Below are 17,674 nucleotides of genomic sequence, written 5' to 3' on the forward strand. Positions count from 1 at the left end.
GAAGTCTGAACTCTGCTTTTAAACTCTCTCAGAATAGTACAGTCTCATCTGGAAGGTCTTCACAGCATGTCCCTGATACTTTATTGGATTCTTCAGGTTCAACTCATCCTTTGGATGATTTGGGTACTTCTGTGGATTCTGGCTATGTTTCTTGGATTGATTTTTCTTCAGTGGTCAGGTTCTTTGGGTAGTTTCTTCCATAGCCCTTGGAGGCTTTTCTAGTGTTTGATGGGCTTTTTGACTTGACTGGCCCATAGCGTGTGGATGTGTCCAGTTGACTGATCTGGCTCTTCCTTAAGGACKTAACATTTTCTTTAGACTTCTCCCTGTTTTCTTGGCTTCATTTGCCTAGATTCTGATAAGAAGATTAATGGTATGCTTGCAAGCACCATCTGCTTTCCCCAAGGAAACACCAGTCAATTACATTGTCTTTTATATGTGATTAGCCCGTATACGTATATATCATTTGTTCAGCAGTAAACAAGTTCACAAACATGTCATACATTATTTTCTTCTTGTTTTACATGTTGACAGTTTGTTTCCAGTTCACTTTCTAACCATGAGGGCTAGAGAATTYCTGCTTTTTGTTTTATTTTATTTAGGTAGCCAGACTTCTGGACCAAATTGAAAGGTGGCAAATTTAAAAAGAATGAATAAAAGACAACAAAAAAGCCAGCTCATTAATCTTCCTATTTTGGAGCTTTGAATGAAAGTATTGTGCCCTGTAGCTGATCATATGGCAAGGTAGCACAAAATGAAGGGAAAAATTCTATCTAATATTTTTATATAATCTTTACAGCATGCTTAGCATGACTGAGAGAGTCTTCTAAATAGATAAGTTAATGTTACTTGGGTAAAGTATAATGCAAACAACACTGTTAACCTGATGCGTTTTTTCTGCTGAGATAGAAGAAAAACAGCAGTGTAATTTGAAAAATATTTAGGTCTGTTCATTTGCATCAGGAAACTTATCTATATGTGTAATTATATTATGCAGCTGATACATGAATGGGCTCTTTCCATATATGCAACTCTAAGCATTGAATAACATTTCTTTTTGTTCTCACAGTGCCCCTTACAGATAGGTCATTACTCTTTCCCCATCTGGCAGATGCAGGCAGGACACAGAAAAACCTGTGTAACAGAGAAATGAGTCTAATTGTTTTGAATCGTTCCTTACTTTCCCAACTCAAGCATAACTTTAGAAATTCAACTGACCTAAAAAATAATCCAGATTTCAGGTTTAAGATGAGCATGCTCTAATATAATAAAATAATTTACCTGACCTATTTTAGCAGATGTATTTAGACCAGTCATTTTTACAGTTTTAGAGATCAACACATCCATGTGTCTTGGATTTTTTTGTTTTTATTTTATTTTTTTCAGAAATAGAGAAACACATAGGGAGTGAAAGAGTGACAGATATTTATAAGCATACAGCAATTAAGTTTTTATATGTGTTACTTTGTATGAATTACTAAAATCTTTCAATCAGTCCATATCCTTCTTACAAAAATAATATATCTGCTTTCCTTTGTGGAATGCTTTGCTCATTTATTCATCTTGCTTTCACGATTTAACTTTATGTCTGTGCATGGATTTGTTGCCTTTTGTTTAAGGGCAAAATCTCATTGCCAAGTTCTCAAAAAAGTATTTTGTATAAAAACTATGTCTTTTAAAATGTTTTTGCAGCATCTGTAAAAGTGCTAAAGAGTATGTGTGAAAACTTCTATAAGTATGCAAAACCAAAAAAGATTAGAGTCTGCGTTGGGACATGGAACGTCAATGGGGGGAAGCAGTTTCGAAGCATTGCTTTTAAAAATCAGACCCTCACTGACTGGCTTCTAGATGCACCAAAGTTAGCTGGTATTCATGAATTCCAAGGTAGGAATTTCTATTAATTTTTGCTTTATGAACGTTAAAATAGATACCTGAGGTCTCGATTTTTAAGACAAATATAAGCAACAAATAGCTTTTTTTAATATTTAAATACAGATCGAAGAAGCAAGCCTGTGGACATATTTGCCATTGGGTTTGAAGAAATGGTAGAGTTAAATGCAGGAAACATTGTGAATGCCAGGTAGGTGATAAAATCAATATAAAATCAGTTTAGTTGATACTCGCTTTTTTTGCTTTGTGTATGATATTATTAAGGCTAAAGTATTGTAAGGTTGGGATTATTCTCGATTAATTTTTTGATTATCTTCCAGTTCTGTCTGCCAGTTTCTGTGCCAAGATTGCAAGCTTCATCTCAGCTTTCCATAGTAAAGCTGTAATTATTTAAATCACATATAACAGTCAGTATTTGGCCATATTTTAGATTGCATTTTCAACAGCCCCTCAAAATTTTCCTTCATATAACACATGGAAGGAATTTTTCTGCAGTACTGGTAGTGTTCCACAGTGTCTATGCTTTCCTACTGGYGGGAACAACAATTCCTGTGAAATTCCTTCCAAAGTCATGTATTGTTGTTATGCATTTATGTGCTATCTTTCATCAAATTTTGATCTGTGGGGGRAAAAAAAAGCACATCCTTCTGTGAAAAACCAGTGGTACAGTCATTAAGAGCAGAAGTAATGTTAGATCATAACTTGATCTGCTTCTAACTTGTGTTTAGCTAAATCACTCCATGGATTCAGTGTATATATTATTGTGGAGTTTGGGTTTTTCAGCCTATGCAAAATTTGGTATGAAAATATTTTTCATACGTTCCCTCAGGGCTCAACCTGGTACTGGATCATACCAGTAATTAAGTCTTTTATCTGCAGTCCATATTTGTTTTGTCTGTTTTAAATATTTTCTGATGTCTGTCAAGACATCTGGGAAAGGCCTCTAAAGCCTATTACACTGTTAGCCTTTCTGCAAGCCCTGGCCCAGAGGGCAAAGCAGCAGTTTGCTATGCCCTGATTTCACACTCAGTCTACTTRGCACTGCAGCCAGGCCTGATCTTTTTCATTTGTATCCAATGCTAGCCCTGAAAACTTTGAATATTAGGTCTCCAAGGAAATTTCTACTTGCTCTGAGACTGCAGACATCACTGTTTCCAAATATTTATTGAGTTCTAGTCTGGGAATTAAGTTGGTAGGAAGATGCTTTGTTTGCTCCTTCATAGCAGTCTTAGAAATACAGGAAAGACAGTCCTGGTTCCTGGCTTGGTTGAGAAGAGTGAGGAAGTATTTTACCAGACTGAATTTGAAGTGATGACAATCATTTCAGTCTGTAGTCTGTGTCTCTGTTAGAAGTCATTTGGGAACCATTCACGTCTGAGCTTTGGCTTACTTCCCCAAGGTTTAATTAAGGTTATTGTGTGAAGATTAGTCAACTAGAACAACACTTGAGATACGTACTTCCTTTGGTTTATTTTTAAGCCGGCATTTTTAATCTCACCACTAGCACAACCAATCAGAAGCTTTGGGCTGTTGAACTGCAGAAGACCATATCAAGAGATTACAAGTACGTGCTRCTGGCTTCTGAGCAGTTGGTGGGCGTCTGCCTTTTTGTGTTTATCAGACCCCAGCATGCTCCTTTTATCAGGTCAGTGAACTCACAGCTGTGCACAGTTTCAGGTTGCTTTGTATTGCAAACTAATATACTAGTATACTGATAAGCATATTAGACTCTAAAAGAGCTGTTCCATCTTCTGGGAAAATAATTGCTTTTAAATTATTGTATCTTAGTTTTTAAGTACCTTGTGACTTGCCTAGAAAGCTTGAAAAGCTAAAGGGTTATACATTTAGCTGCTCAGTATCTGCTGGCATCTTTTTAAAACAATCAAATGGCATTACTGCTGAAAGAAAAATGTGAAAATATAATCTCCCCAACATAATGTCAATTTGTTATCCTTTAGTTTTTTTTACAAAGTTTCATTCAATGATAGAGCACTATTCAAACATACTTCAAAGCTGTTGACTTTTGTGCTCCTGTACTTGAAGATTTAATAGTTATTTAACTTTTTTAGGGATGTTGCTGTTGATACTGTAAAGACTGGCATGGGAGGAGCCACTGGCAACAAAGGTGCGGTAGCAATTCGAATGTTGTTTCATACATCCAGTCTTTGCTTTGTCTGCAGTCACTTTGCTGCAGGGCAATCACAAGTTAAAGAAAGAAATGAAGACTTCCTGGAAATAGCTCGCAAGCTCAGTTTTCCAATGGTAAGCAACGATGTTCAAATTCCATAATAAATGAAAAGTTAAATCCTTTGAGCTCTAGCAGTATCATCCAAAATTCTACAGCAGTCTTTTTGTTTTTTTTCTTTCTCCCCAGATTTCTATGGAAATCAAATTTCCTTGGGGTAGAGGTCTCAGAGATAATAAAGTTCCCACAGTTTTTATTAACGTAGATGAGTATGCAGAGAGAATAGACCTTTCCAGTGCAGTGACTGATGAAAAAGGTGAAGCATGAATTCACTTGCAGTAGACATCAAGGAGCTAGCCTGGGAAAGAGACCTTACAGATTCCTGATGTGCAATAGAACTTTTGTAGACACCAAAGCAAAAATCTGTTAATGTGTGTTGAAAGATTTCAACACGCTTTTTGCAAACTCATTTTAATTTCTTGATAATTCATTTTGGTCAAGTTGGATCATGGAATTCAGTACCTTGTTCTTATCAAGTGTTTACTTTTGTATTTCCTTTATAATTTTAACAGTGCAATAAAATGCTTGCTTGAAGCYATATTTATGAATCTCTGTAAAGACTTAGAGCTGTCTTAAATTTTGTAGTCCAAACATAGTTTATTAGTTTCTGTGGCACTGTACAGGAGTCTGCTATGTTATTTTACATATTTTTTTCCTAAATTTGTCCTCATAGTAATGTTCCATTTTTTCTAGAGAGTGCTATATTTTTAGGGTTCGCAGAAACAGCTTCCTAAATRCTGCTGTTTTACTCTGCTAGTATATCTGCTTTGTTTCTCTTGAGGACAATGGAAAAATCAAAACAAAAAGGAAAGWATAAAGTTCTTGCTTTAAACCATATGCTTTATTTAAACTAAGGGAGCCCTTCTGTCTCTCCCCAGGCTTGAAAATCTTGTGTAACTGAAAAGTATTCAGTTTAATCTGAATAATAAAGCCTTTGCTTTTCAGTTTGTCCAGACAGTGTGCCACATAATCCCAGGGTAGTGTTTTGTTCTCCTTTTGAACCTCTTTGTGACACAGGTGGCAGTCATCATGTTAGAACCAGCTTCTAAAACTGGAGCAGAATGGTGACAAATTTTAAAGTCCAATTCAGATGATTGATGTTTCTTTAGAAATACAAACTACATTATATATATGTGTGTGTGTGTGTGTGTGTGTATTTTGTTTCATATTCTGTATGTGTGAATACCATACACTTTGCTGTGTGGTTCCATCCATATGAACACTAAGATGTACTTTAGTAGTCCTCATCAGCTAGAAATGATGTATATTTTACTATTAAAAAGGCTCATAAATTCAACTCCTACACCTGGAAGTAGTAAATTTCTGTCACTCCATTGTTTTTAACTGTATTGTATGCTTCTGTTTTACAGGGAAGGATGCTCTTTTCCCATGACTATATTTTTTGGTGTGGYGATTTTAATTATCGAATAGATATTCCTAATGAGGAGGTTAAGGACCTAATACGACAACAGAACTGGGATTCCCTTATTGCTGGAGATCAACTTATCAACCAGAAAAATTCTGGACAGGTATCTTAACAAAATGTTATTGCACTTGAGGATAATTCATTTTTCTTTCTGGCTTTAGAGAAACAATTTTTTATGGTGCTTCTGTAAATTTGTATCTTCGGCATGTTTTTACTTTAGCACTTTTCTGTAGGCCCTAGTGTGGAAGGATGGGACATAGCAACACTTAATAACTTATTTGTAGTAACTGTCCTGAAGAGTTAGTGATACAAATACAATGATGAGCTGTGGAAGCAAGGTTTTTCTTTTCCCTTGGGGGAAAAAAAAAAAAAAAAAAAAAAGGGAAACTTGGAACTTACCTTTCTCTGTTTATCAGGTGCAACTATTTTTAAAAGTACATGTAGAAGTTCTTTTGATAATGTTAGTTTTCTCTTTTTTCTCTTTAGAGGAGCCTAATGCTGTTACTGTCGTCTGGTTGCAGAAGCAACAGACCAAATTATAGCTTTGTTACTGAGGAAGAAAAAAAAGACAGAATAATGAAGAATGAAGAAAGCTTCAGATTTTAGATTGTTAGAGTTTCTTGGGGGGCACATATAGCAATTAAGGGAATATATTAAATGAATCAAATTTTGAGTGCAAGTATGCTATCTCCTATTTTCTCAGCTTTAAATGGGATTACTGTAGATGGTTAAATGACAGATAAGTATTTTTATTTTCCCTTCTGTTTGTTTTTTATCTGTGCTGCTGGCACTTTGAGCACAAGCAACATTTTTCAGAAGTAGGGCTCTTTTCTCCAATTTATGCTGATGGCCTGTGCAACAAAACAGGAGGGAAAACATTTGATTAAAATTATTTTTATAGCCAGTTTCTAGGAAAAAAATAGATATAGGTTCAGATGGACAGAGAGCATGTTTATTTGTTAGTTAATGTGACCAAAATGGGAGTGGCCTAGAGGTCTCAGGGACATTTATGACAGTTACAAAGTTTGAAAGATCAATGAAAACTGGATAGGAAAAAAATTCAAAGTAATCCCCTGACTGAGAGAAAAGAAGAGGTACCATTAAGTTATTGAGGTAATGTTCCACTGTTTGGCCGGACATTAGTGTTTATTAGCTGGCTTGCTAAAGTTAGTTGGCATGTGTGGTGTTTAGGAAAGGTATTTATGTAGCACATTTCTTCATAAAAGTATGTTATAAAATAATTACCAAAGACAAAGAAATTTATTATAAATTGTCTCAGTAGTTGCACATCTTCTGATGCACACTGATTTTTAGGTGACTAGATTTCAAGTTGTATTTCCAACAAGAAAAGCAGGTAAACCTGTTATCTGATACACATTTGGCTGGAAGATTCAAGTTAGATGTGTATTTTACAGATCTCTGATGTCAAATAGAACTGCTCCATACAAGATTAAACTAAAGACTGGAGCTAATAAAGTCAACTAAAACATTTCAGCTATGTCTACTTTACACGCTTAAGGAGTTAGCAAATTTCCGTGCCTTCTAGAGACTTGTATTAGTTGGTTCTGTTTATGTTGAAAAATATCTAATGGATTTTTTTTGATTACTTTCAGTTGACTCTGTATCCTAAATTCCACATACACTGTTGACAGATTCTTTCACATAATAGCTCTTCTTATTCTGTTTCTGTATTTGTTACAAAAGAAATGGTGGTATTGTCTCTTTAATCTCTTTAATTCATATTGAATATCTTAATTTTAAGGACTCTCTCCTTCTTTCTTTGTCCTTTTTTTAAAAAAAACTCMTTTTAACTTACTGAGGAGGTATCTTGCATTCCCTTGAAGGAATGTGTATCTATTCAGACAAGCACATGAATTCTCAATATTAATTCCCAACATTAGCTGACATATGAGCAATGATACCAAMTAATTAAAGTGCTGTGGAAGACATCTATTCTCAATAGCCTCAAGTTCTGAATAACATTAGAGGAGCAGTAGGTTTCTTATGAGTCTSAGGTCTTAACTATATATATGTTGACATATTTCTATTTAATGATGATCTCTCTGGGTTGCTGTTTAGTCTTAGTGGCTAATGTAGAATGCTTTCAGCAGAAAAAAATGTGAAAATGGATTCATATTATCAAATGACTTTCTTTTTTGAGATGCGCACATAAAGATTTTCACCGTTGAAAGAGAGGAGTCTGATTAGTTTCAAGCTGTTTCCCATCTGTTTCTGTCTTCTGGTGTGACATAAATTGTTCTGTTTCTTACAGATTTTTAGGGGGTTTTTAGAGGGCAAAATAAATTTTGCTCCTACATACAAATACGACCTGTTTTCTGATGACTATGACACCAGTGAAAAATGTCGCACACCAGCGTGGACAGATCGTATTCTTTGGAGAAGAAGAAAATGGCCTTTTGACCGATCAGGTTTGAGTGCTGCTTTAAATTGTATAAGATTTTAACTGGCTTATGGAATCCATTCAGCAATCCGTTCAGTGCCAAAGATACTGACCTTCCATCCTTGACTTTATACCAGACAGAAATAATATAATAGTCTTTAATAAATAGAAGTGACACTGAACAGGAAGATCAAGAATCAGCTATCATTTCAGTAGTTTAAAAGGAACTTTTTTTTAATATGAACCTCCTGATTTTGATTTACTTTCATTCTTCTCTTTTTATAAATAACTGATTATTTTAGAGTGTTCTTGCAATCACTATGTTTTTTCCTCTTTTGTTTTCCTTTTTACTGTATATAGCTGAAGACCTGGATCTTCTGAATGCTAGTTTTCAGAATGACAGTAATGTCCCTTATACGTGGAATCCTGGTACTTTGTTGCACTACGGACGAGCAGAGCTCAAAACGTCTGATCATAGGTTTCAGTTTTATTTTATACATTACTTTCTAATCATTGAAAAATTAATATTTCTATTCATTTTATTCTTCAGATACTTTGTTTACAAGTTTTTCTCATATTTTTTTCAAGGCCTGTGGTTGCAGTGATTGACATTGACATATTTGAAATTGAAGCAGAAGAGAGACATAGAGTTTATAAAGAGGTGATTGCAATGCAAGGACCACCTGATGGTACTGTAATGGTCTCCATCAGAAGTTCTTCACAAGAAGAAAACTATTTTGATGATAATTTGATTGATGATCTTCTTCAAAAATTTGCAAGCTATGGTGAAGTTATACTTATAAGGTTAAAAAGATTTTTTTTTAATTTTAATCTCTATTCCTCTTCATTGTTCCCACCTGTTTCCTTAAGTGACTTTCTTAGCAGACATTTCAGTTGTAGTCCACTTAATTTTTAACATTTAGATTTTGACTCTAATTTTAGTATCYTCACAATTGCAAATGAATTTTATTTACCTCTTTGTTTCAATTTGCAGACTTAATTTTTCCAATTTGTCTTTATTTTTGAGAAAAAATGTCATACTGTCTTTGTCAAAAATTGGTCATCAGAGAAATTTCTGTATATAATTTTGTACAAGCTTGTGTTCATTTTTAAATGAACTGAACATGAGAGGATACCTGTGAATGTTGGGGTTTTCACTAAGCTGTTAGTAGAATTAACAGCTTTATTCATGAAAAAATAGGAGCGTGATCCCAAGTCCATAGTGTGAACTCAGTATCTAATACAAATATCTAACCTGTAGCCATGCAATCTGAATATGTGACTGTAGCCACACAATTTTTAAGAGAACAGTGATATTTACTTTGTTCTTTTTGCTTTGTTTATGTGTTGCAAGGATATGTTCAGTTAAAGCTTRTTAGCCAAATATATATTATTAAATGACCTTTAAAGAAAATTGTTCTCCATCAAATAAAACATTGAAAAACCTTTAAGGTAAAAGACTTCAAAAGATAGTAGATAGAATAAAGGATTTTAATCATCATTTCCAAATTACTTTGCAGGTTTGTAGAAGACAAGATGTGGGTAACCTTTTTGGAAGGAAGCTCTGCTTTAAATGTTATGAATTTGAATGGTACTGAGGTAAAGTAAAATTACTAAATTTTCCTATAGCAAGAGAAGTTCCAACTTTTTAAGAAATTCTTGATTTTATTTCATTTTTCATAGATTTTCATGCTTCATACTGACTATTGCTTCTAATCTTTCTTTTTTATTTTATTTTTGATAGTCATATAGTATTTGTGTTGTCTTTCAAAAGCCAGCTGAGAGAGGTACCAAAGCTAACTTATTTTTAGGAAGAAGTCTGTTAGAGAAATGAAGATCCCATATTGAGGGGGATCTTTGTCACTGAGGGATTCTTTTAATTGCTTTACTACTGTTTTTTTCTTTACAATTTAAAAAACAGCCTTTTATTGTGAGACTAACCAGTTTACAAACTGGTTTATCATTTTTGTAGCCTGCAATAATTTAAAATTAACACTCCTGTGGTGATACTTTGACATTTTTGTGTGATTTCAATTTTGCCATTGGCTTCTCTAGGGCCAGCATTTGACCTTTGGAAAAAATGTAATTTTCACGTTCAAATTTTTACTGAGTTATACTCAGTTTACTAAGTATTATATCTTACTAAGATATAATTTGCTTTTCTAATTTAGAATGCTGGATTTTAATGTTCATATTCCTAAAAACTTTTGTTCTGTGYATATCTTATGGCAATTCAGCTATTAGGAAGAATTATAAGTATAAGCTTGAAAAATCCAGACTGGATCAGGAGTTTGGAAGATGAAATGAATCTAGAGAAGATTAATGTTGGACTGCCTTCTTCAACAAGCTCCACTTTGCTTTGTGAAGATGCTGATGTTACTGCAGACTATGATATGGAAGGTTTGTTGAATTAAAGTTATCCTACTTTGGAGTGCTTACAGTTCTAAATATTATTGTTAATTTAATATATATATGTATATATATATATTTATATGATTTTGTGTAAGAAATTTATGCCCAACTGAAACACACAAATTAAGRATCAGAATATTTTCAGCAGTATCTGGACAACTTGTTAAGCAGTCTCAATTTTGTGTCAGTTTGCAGTTTATCAGTAGGTTTTACTAATTTGTTACTGTTCTTCTCACTTTACGCCATAACCTGCCGTCTCAGGATCACTTCATTCATGCAACTTTTGCTGTTCCCAGAGAGGCTCTGTAAGCAGGATATGTACAACTTCAGAGTACAAAGCAATTCTTTTTTAGCAAATACACATAATAGGACAAATGAGCTCCTATGCTAAGCATTGATATGTTTACCACCCCTAGCAAGCTATCTGATGAGTCTTTAATAGGTAGGCAAACATCATTTGGGTAGGGAAACCTTCAGCCTCTGTTGCTTTTTAGAACAGGCCAATCCTCAGTGCTGAGGAGTTGATATTTTCCAATTCTTTGCTTGTTAATTTGTTTTTTTTTTTCTGTAGAATTCTGTATCTTTTCATGTCAGTGTTTTTCTTGCTGAATACTGGAGCTGCTAAATCACTGTTGCAGCAATCTCATCTCTACATTTTTGCATTTCTTAACATGCATGTTTCTAGTCCATGCACTTCCTCACAGCTTAGAGCTTGTGCTTTATTTATTTATTTATTTATTTTTCTCTCTCCCAGTAAACCTATGCCAAGGGCACACAGTTTGTGCTGCATCAGAACTAGGCCCTGGATCACAGAAAGCCAACCCCCTAGGCTGAGGGACTCCAGCTTTGTTCATTATTGCTTGAACATAGTCTTAGAAGATGATGKGAATAAGGAGTATTTAATAAAACTGAACTTCTACCTTCTATTAAATGGGCATTTGATTGGATACTTAATTCTTAGAAGTCCCTTAAGCTTTTTGTCTGGTATTTTCGAAAGTGAATCAAGTTGTGCAGTGAMGATACTTTTCGAACTGAGTGAAAGGAGTGAGAATATTAATCCTCTCAAGGTAGCCAAAAAAGGAAAACTTGATTCTCTTGGTATCTAGTTATCAGTTACCAGAAGGATGAGTGAGCCTCCTAAGAGGCATGTTGGTTTACAGAATGGTTTCTTTCTCTGAAATAACTAGCTAGGTAAAATATATGGCAATGTCTATTTCTGATAGAACAGCCCTCTGGACATTCATCAGGCAGCTGTGTACCGCACTGCTGTATTCCAAGAAATKATTTACTGTGGTTCAAAGCTCTAGTAGAGTGAGATATTATTCTAATTACAAAGTCAAGTAAAGCTTTAAAATATATACAAGGTTTCTATATAGTGCTGTGCCTCTGTCTCATGCAGTCTAAAGAAATCTCATGTACTTAAAAGGGCTTAGAATATAATTTCATTGTCAATAGATATCCAACATATCAATAGATAAAGAGGGTATACTGGCTGTATGTGGTCAAATGATTTTTTTTTTAATGAAGATACAGGTTTTCTGGAAGTGAGTACATAGGTTTTRTTACATAATTTGAATGTGAATTTTGAATAATAGAATTGGAATTCTGTGCAGTTTTATTTTTTCGGTGTATCACTTCAAGAATATTTTAGTATATCACTTCAAGAATATTTGGGGAGACAAAATGGGAGGTTGTAGATAGACCTGTGAAGTAGCTTAATAAATTATATGGCATGTGTATCTCTTCTTGTCATTATTTCCCCCCCCCCCCCAGTCCTGGGCAGTGCTGAAATACTGTGGTTTGGCTTCAGTGTTCAAACATGAATTTCTTGAAGACCTGATTCACTCTGTTCTCTGCATTAGCATATATTTGTCCTTCCTCTTATGTCCTAGGGAAGTAAAACTGAAGTGTTTTTCTAACTACAGCSAAAAACCCATGCCTTACCTGCTGACACTTCTTGTCTTCTTTTCTTACATATTTTACATGTTTTTTTTTAATTTCTTGAACAGATATGCTTTCTAGATGTATTCATATCTGTACTTTTTGAGAGTTGAGTAGCTCATATGCTTGGACCCAAGCACCTTAGTAGCAAACATTACTCCGCATAAGTTTCAAAAAAAAAAAGAGTTGGCAACTATGTGTAAAGGCAAAGCAGAGACTAAATGGTTTTTAGTGTAGATATTTTTTTTTGTTTGGCTGAAAGTATCATGGGGAAATCCCCACAGTCTCATTATAGTTGAAGGAAGGAACATGGTTAACTGTTTTGCCATGAAAAAGATGTGACTATATAAATTATTTTCACATTTAGTTTGGGGTATGACTTATCTTGTAAAAGCAGTTTTGGAGTCATGGCTTCCTGTGGCAAGCAAGTTTAGAGTAGCTTAAGTTTGTTGCTAAAATTAGTTATATTTATGCATTTGTGTTACATTTGGGGGGGGGGGACAAGAGGTGTGAGAGGCAGATCTGTGTCTCCTGGTGACTAGAAGAGAAGGTAGCCATTATAGCAAATTAAGGATTAGCATTTTTACTAAGGGTATTCTACACTGCAGTCAAACATACACAAATGGAGCAAAGTAGGTCGATTTGATTATGATTACTATCTGAAACTTGCTTCAGTATTAATAAAGCCATATGGCAAGGGCACTACCCAAGTATGTGCCATATCTATATTGTAGTCCTACACCAGTTATGTGTAATGCTAGGACTCTAGCATTTTCTCCCTGGTGCATTTGGAGCATTTTAAACTGTTTCAAATAGATCTGCAGTCTTTCTAATTTTTTGATGCAGRAATCAAACAAAGATTTAGTGGTTGAACTGATTCTTTGGAACTTACAATTTGGAGGGGGGCTTTCTGCAGAAAATCCCATGCCCAGAATCAGTTTATACTTCCCTTGCTTTTTAAAATAATTACTTAACTGTATCTTCATTTATTTTGCATGCTTTTTTCTTTTTGGTTTGATATTTAGGTGACATTGATGACTACAGTGCTGAAGTAGAAGAAATCCTTCCTCAGCATCTACAGCCAACTTCAAGCTCTGGTCTTGGAACCTCCCCAAGCTCTTCACCACGTTCCAGTCCCTGTCAATCCCCTACGCTGTCAGATGGACCTACCATCCCAGTGAGACCGAGCCGAGCTCCAACAAAAACCCCTGGGCCACCTGTTTCCACACACAGTGTGTATTACMTTATATAATAGTAGTAGAGGAAATGTGTCAATTTGGCAGCAGTCTGGCCCAATGGCAGAGCACTACCTTGTATAGTATTTCTAATTGTGCTTTTAGATCTGTTAATAAAAAAGGATATCCTTTTCATTATCTGGCATTTTACAGATAGGTAGTCTTGGGCAAATCGCTTCATTATTTATGTCTCAGCTTTCCTAGTGGGCAGTGGAAGAGCCCCATTTCCTGAGTTTTGCTTACTGCTCTGTACACTGGTCTGTGCTGCTGCAAATTACCTTACTTGCTTTAGTTCTTTGGCCTTACATCTTGAAAGACTCACCTCAAAAATTGTGTAATTACTAGATTTTCTAAGTTGATTAGTTTTAAATCTCTTTTGAAGAGTTCTGATGTATCAGAGTAATCCCAGTTCATTTTAGTTGTTCTCTTCAAATAGTTAATGCTCCTATAAATTTTAATGTGTAAATCATAATCAACAGATCTGTAAATTGTGAGTGTATAATACAAAAGCTTCTGTTTAAACACAACTCCATTTTAGCGACAAAATGGACATAAGGAATTAGTGTTTTGAATAGCTTCTGAAGTAGTTTATTTCAATGTAATTTGAAGTAGTTTTACGGAGACTGCTGGCTAAGGTGCCATCAAAATTCCCCTTGTAACATTTTCTTCTGAAGTAGTTGGTTCACAGGTTAGGGTAAAAAATCAAAATTTAGAACTCTGCAATTTATAAGAATGTTCAGAATTCCCTGAAAAGCAKGTACTGGTTAAGCAATATGAGACAAAAGTATTAATTTAGGAAAAATAGGCTTGTTCTGCCATTGAATGTTCATGTTTTCCATCTCTCAGAAACTTGATTCTACTTCTATAGAACCACAGTATGGTTTCCAGTGCTGGGAACTGACCACTCTCTCTGCACAAATGACTTTTAGAAAAATGATTAGGATGTCAAAGTGATTAATTGTTGCATTATTTTCTGTCTGATTCTCTAGCTGAATTTCAGCTTGGTACTCAGCAGAAAGAATCTTCTCAGAGCTTGGAGCCTAAGCGCCCTCCTCCACCTCGCCCTGTTGCTCCTCCCGCACGCCCAGCTCCGCCGCAGAGGCCACCTCCACCATCAGGTAATGCAGTGAAGATATATCAGAAGGTCAGGAATATTTTGATTCAAGTGTGTGAGATAAGGTTTGAGATTACATGGAATATACCTGTTTTTGTCCAAAACGTTTACTGGGTACATTTAGTAGCAAAATTATAATGTGAAATAATAGCATTTTTCAGCAATATTTAGATAGTCATCTATGTTTATAAACAACAGTTTAAGAATATGGGTTTTCTGTAGCAGTATTTAGTCAACAGTTTCATTATTTATAGCGTTTTACTTTTTTAAAAATAAAAGATTATTTATCTTTTGCATTCATTGATTTATGTTCCTTTAGTTTGGGCACCAGTATATATGCATTTTATTACATCMAAATTTTTAGTATAGAGTTCATCTGGATCATCTGAAAATGTAAACAATTGAGCACTAACAGAAATTGGATGTTCAGAAGCATATGGGCAACATAGTTGGTAGCAAACTGACCCTTGTCATTTTTAACTTTCTCATTCTTTTTCTTCCCTCTTACTGTACTGATATTTTTCATTATTGCTGCATTCATTTCTTAAATACTGTAAGGCGGTAGGAGTCCTGCACCTGCTAGAAAAGAATTTGGAGGTAATGATTTTAATTGTTTTTAAATATGACTACATAGCAAAATTCCTGTGGTTGTCCATTGTGACAATATTTAATATGATGATGTCCAAAGTATACAAATCAGCAATTCTTAAAGGTAATTTTCTTCTCAGAGTTTGTGTCCCCTTAACATATCTAATTTCTTCCCCTTTGATAATGCTGAGGCCTTATCAGCCCTTCAGGCAAGTTGTTTTATTTTTTCCAGCTTGATCTGGTTTTGCATGTTATAATGAATCTCCTCCTCTAAGAAGCACTCTTTCTTGAAAACAGTTTTTTGTTTTTTTATCATGTTACATAAATGAGCTGTCCTCTTTGGACTTAAGTCAGCCTATTAATACATGGGATGGAGTGAGATTGGTAGTGGTGGTTCTGGAATACTTTCTTAATGGCCTTTCAGAGATTGCCACTCAGTTGGCAGGAAAGAGGGGGTTTTGCTGGAAAATTTAGCATTATTTTCTCAGTCTCAGTAAATGAGTCAAGTATTTTACATAGTATATAAACATGAGCTAACTTATTCTGCTGTTGGACCAGYGATGTGCATAGCTCTTAGATGCAAAGCAGAGGAGAAGAAATATTCTCTTGAAACTCATTTCTTTTTTTGTCTTTTAGAATCTGTTCAGGAACTTTGAGGAGTCTTATAAGTAGCCCTTTAGAAAATAAGACTTTGGACAAATGGARCTGGTTAGATAAATATGAGAAGTATAAATGCTCCTGCAGGGAATTTGATTTCCAGAATTACATATGCAGGTACACAGACCTGCAGTATGTGTRTACGCACAGTAAATTTGTAGCTGTGTAATCGGCACTTGTCTCTGGATGTAATTTTTGTGTATGGAACACTGAAGAACAATCAGATGAGTATGCGGAAAGCTTATGAAAGTGTTATCCCCAGTCCAGCTTTTGGCATAATAACCTGTAGTTTTTCGAAGTATTTCAATTTTTTTAAAATACTTCTGTTTTAGAAAATAACCAATTTACAACAGACAAGATATTTGAGGTTTTAGTTCATTATAGTAGCAGTCCTGTGTAGTTTTATATGCACTGACACAATCCTGTTTGCCTAGTTTCAGTCTCAGTTGTACAAAAACTAGACTTCTTTATACAAAGCTGTATCTGGAAAGAACAAAAAGAAGGCTAAATTCCTTTTTATGCAATCTTGTAAAAGAGATTTTAATATATTTTTTTCAGTTATTATTCTGACCTAAAGCTCATCCCATTTTTTTCTAACCTGTTCATTTTCCATTCATAGTATACATTTATAAGGTGTAAGGCTTTGCTTTTCAGTGGTACATGAGCTTAGCTCTGAGCAAGCTAGCGCAGCACTGGAACCTCACGTAAATGTGATGTGTTGTTATGCTTAGGTAAATTTTATCTGTCTTTCTCTTACCTGGATTGCAGTGACAATGCCATGCATAAATTCTGTAACATGTGCAAAGTGACATTGGTCATGCCTTTAAATGTTGAGAATTTTAAATGTTACATTTTATTTTTGCCTATGTGTTCTAACCTTTTATTATGAGTGCTTCAGGATGTACATGACACTTCCTCTCATGACTCACTTCTTTGAAGATGGGAAGGGGACTTGGGCATCTAAGTTTTAGTAGAGTTTTAGTTTATATCAGGAGTTGCTCAGAATTTAAGGAATGATGGAAASAAGGCAATATGCTCTTTGCAAAGGTTGGCAAAGTGTAGAGTTTTTGTCTGTTAATATGAAAGATTTCCACTGAAGATATTCTAAGCTCTTGACTGTTGATCATTCAAAATCAAGATTTTGTGATGTGGTTACCCAGGATATTCTTTTATACGTTATGAAGAGTACCTTACAGAATATTGAAAAGTGTAATGGCTGTTAATTGTCAGTTATTCAATGTTGAAAAACTACTATCTACTAGTTTAAAAAACTACTACTTCCTTCCCCTTTAATAATATTACTTGGACTTTTCCTGGTTAATGCAGGAGAGGCTTATAGTTATCTTTTCTTGTCAGTTTAAACTGTTAAAATTGGAGTTCAGATTGAGAGAATGCATAATATTTCCAATATATGGAATAATTAGGGTAAAATGCATTATGTTTTTACTATAATTATCYTCCAAATAAATATAATTAGCCTAGGAGATGGTCTTAAAGCTGATATTCAAAGAAATGCAAGTTTGTTAAGCTATGAAAATACATACACCCAAAGAGCCATTATTCATATGCGTGCATTGATATTTAGTCACATGTGAAATTTAACCTTTCAAGAAAAATTCAGAGTCCTTTTTTTTTCAGGGCAGTGTTCAGATTGTTTGGGTATGGTAGGACATGGCAGTCATTTTAAAAAGAGGGTTTTTTTGGTAAAAATCTTGGAAGAACACCTTTCTTCATCTCTTACTGAAGCATGAATTTTTAGTAGTGK

At 34.7% G+C, this 17,674-nt stretch overlaps 1 protein-coding gene across 6 annotated transcripts in view; it reads left to right on the forward strand.

Annotated features, from left to right (window-relative positions):
- SYNJ1 (synaptojanin 1) overlaps positions 1-17,674 on the forward strand; it is a 66,770-nt gene that overhangs the window by 32,972 nt on the left and 16,124 nt on the right. For all 6 annotated transcript variants that reach the window (XM_085297778.1, XM_085297779.1, XM_085297780.1 and 3 more), the window contains 12 exons: positions 1,693-1,884; positions 1,996-2,080; positions 3,395-3,535; positions 3,960-4,152; positions 5,506-5,664; positions 7,834-7,990; positions 8,323-8,440; positions 8,551-8,766; positions 9,483-9,561; positions 10,200-10,362; positions 13,341-13,547; positions 14,540-14,668. In XM_085297778.1, the coding sequence (XP_085153904.1) occupies positions 1,693-1,884; positions 1,996-2,080; positions 3,395-3,535; positions 3,960-4,152; positions 5,506-5,664; positions 7,834-7,990; positions 8,323-8,440; positions 8,551-8,766; positions 9,483-9,561; positions 10,200-10,362; positions 13,341-13,547; positions 14,540-14,668 (1,839 nt within the window). The remainder of the gene's footprint in view (positions 1-1,692; positions 1,885-1,995; positions 2,081-3,394; positions 3,536-3,959; positions 4,153-5,505; positions 5,665-7,833; positions 7,991-8,322; positions 8,441-8,550; positions 8,767-9,482; positions 9,562-10,199; positions 10,363-13,340; positions 13,548-14,539; positions 14,669-17,674) is intronic.

Source organism: Rhea americana, unplaced genomic scaffold, assembly GCF_003343005.1.
Source record: "Rhea americana isolate MKP2758 unplaced genomic scaffold, rheAme1 scaffold_130, whole genome shotgun sequence".
In the NCBI taxonomy this organism is placed as follows: domain Eukaryota; kingdom Metazoa; phylum Chordata; class Aves; order Rheiformes; family Rheidae; genus Rhea; species Rhea americana.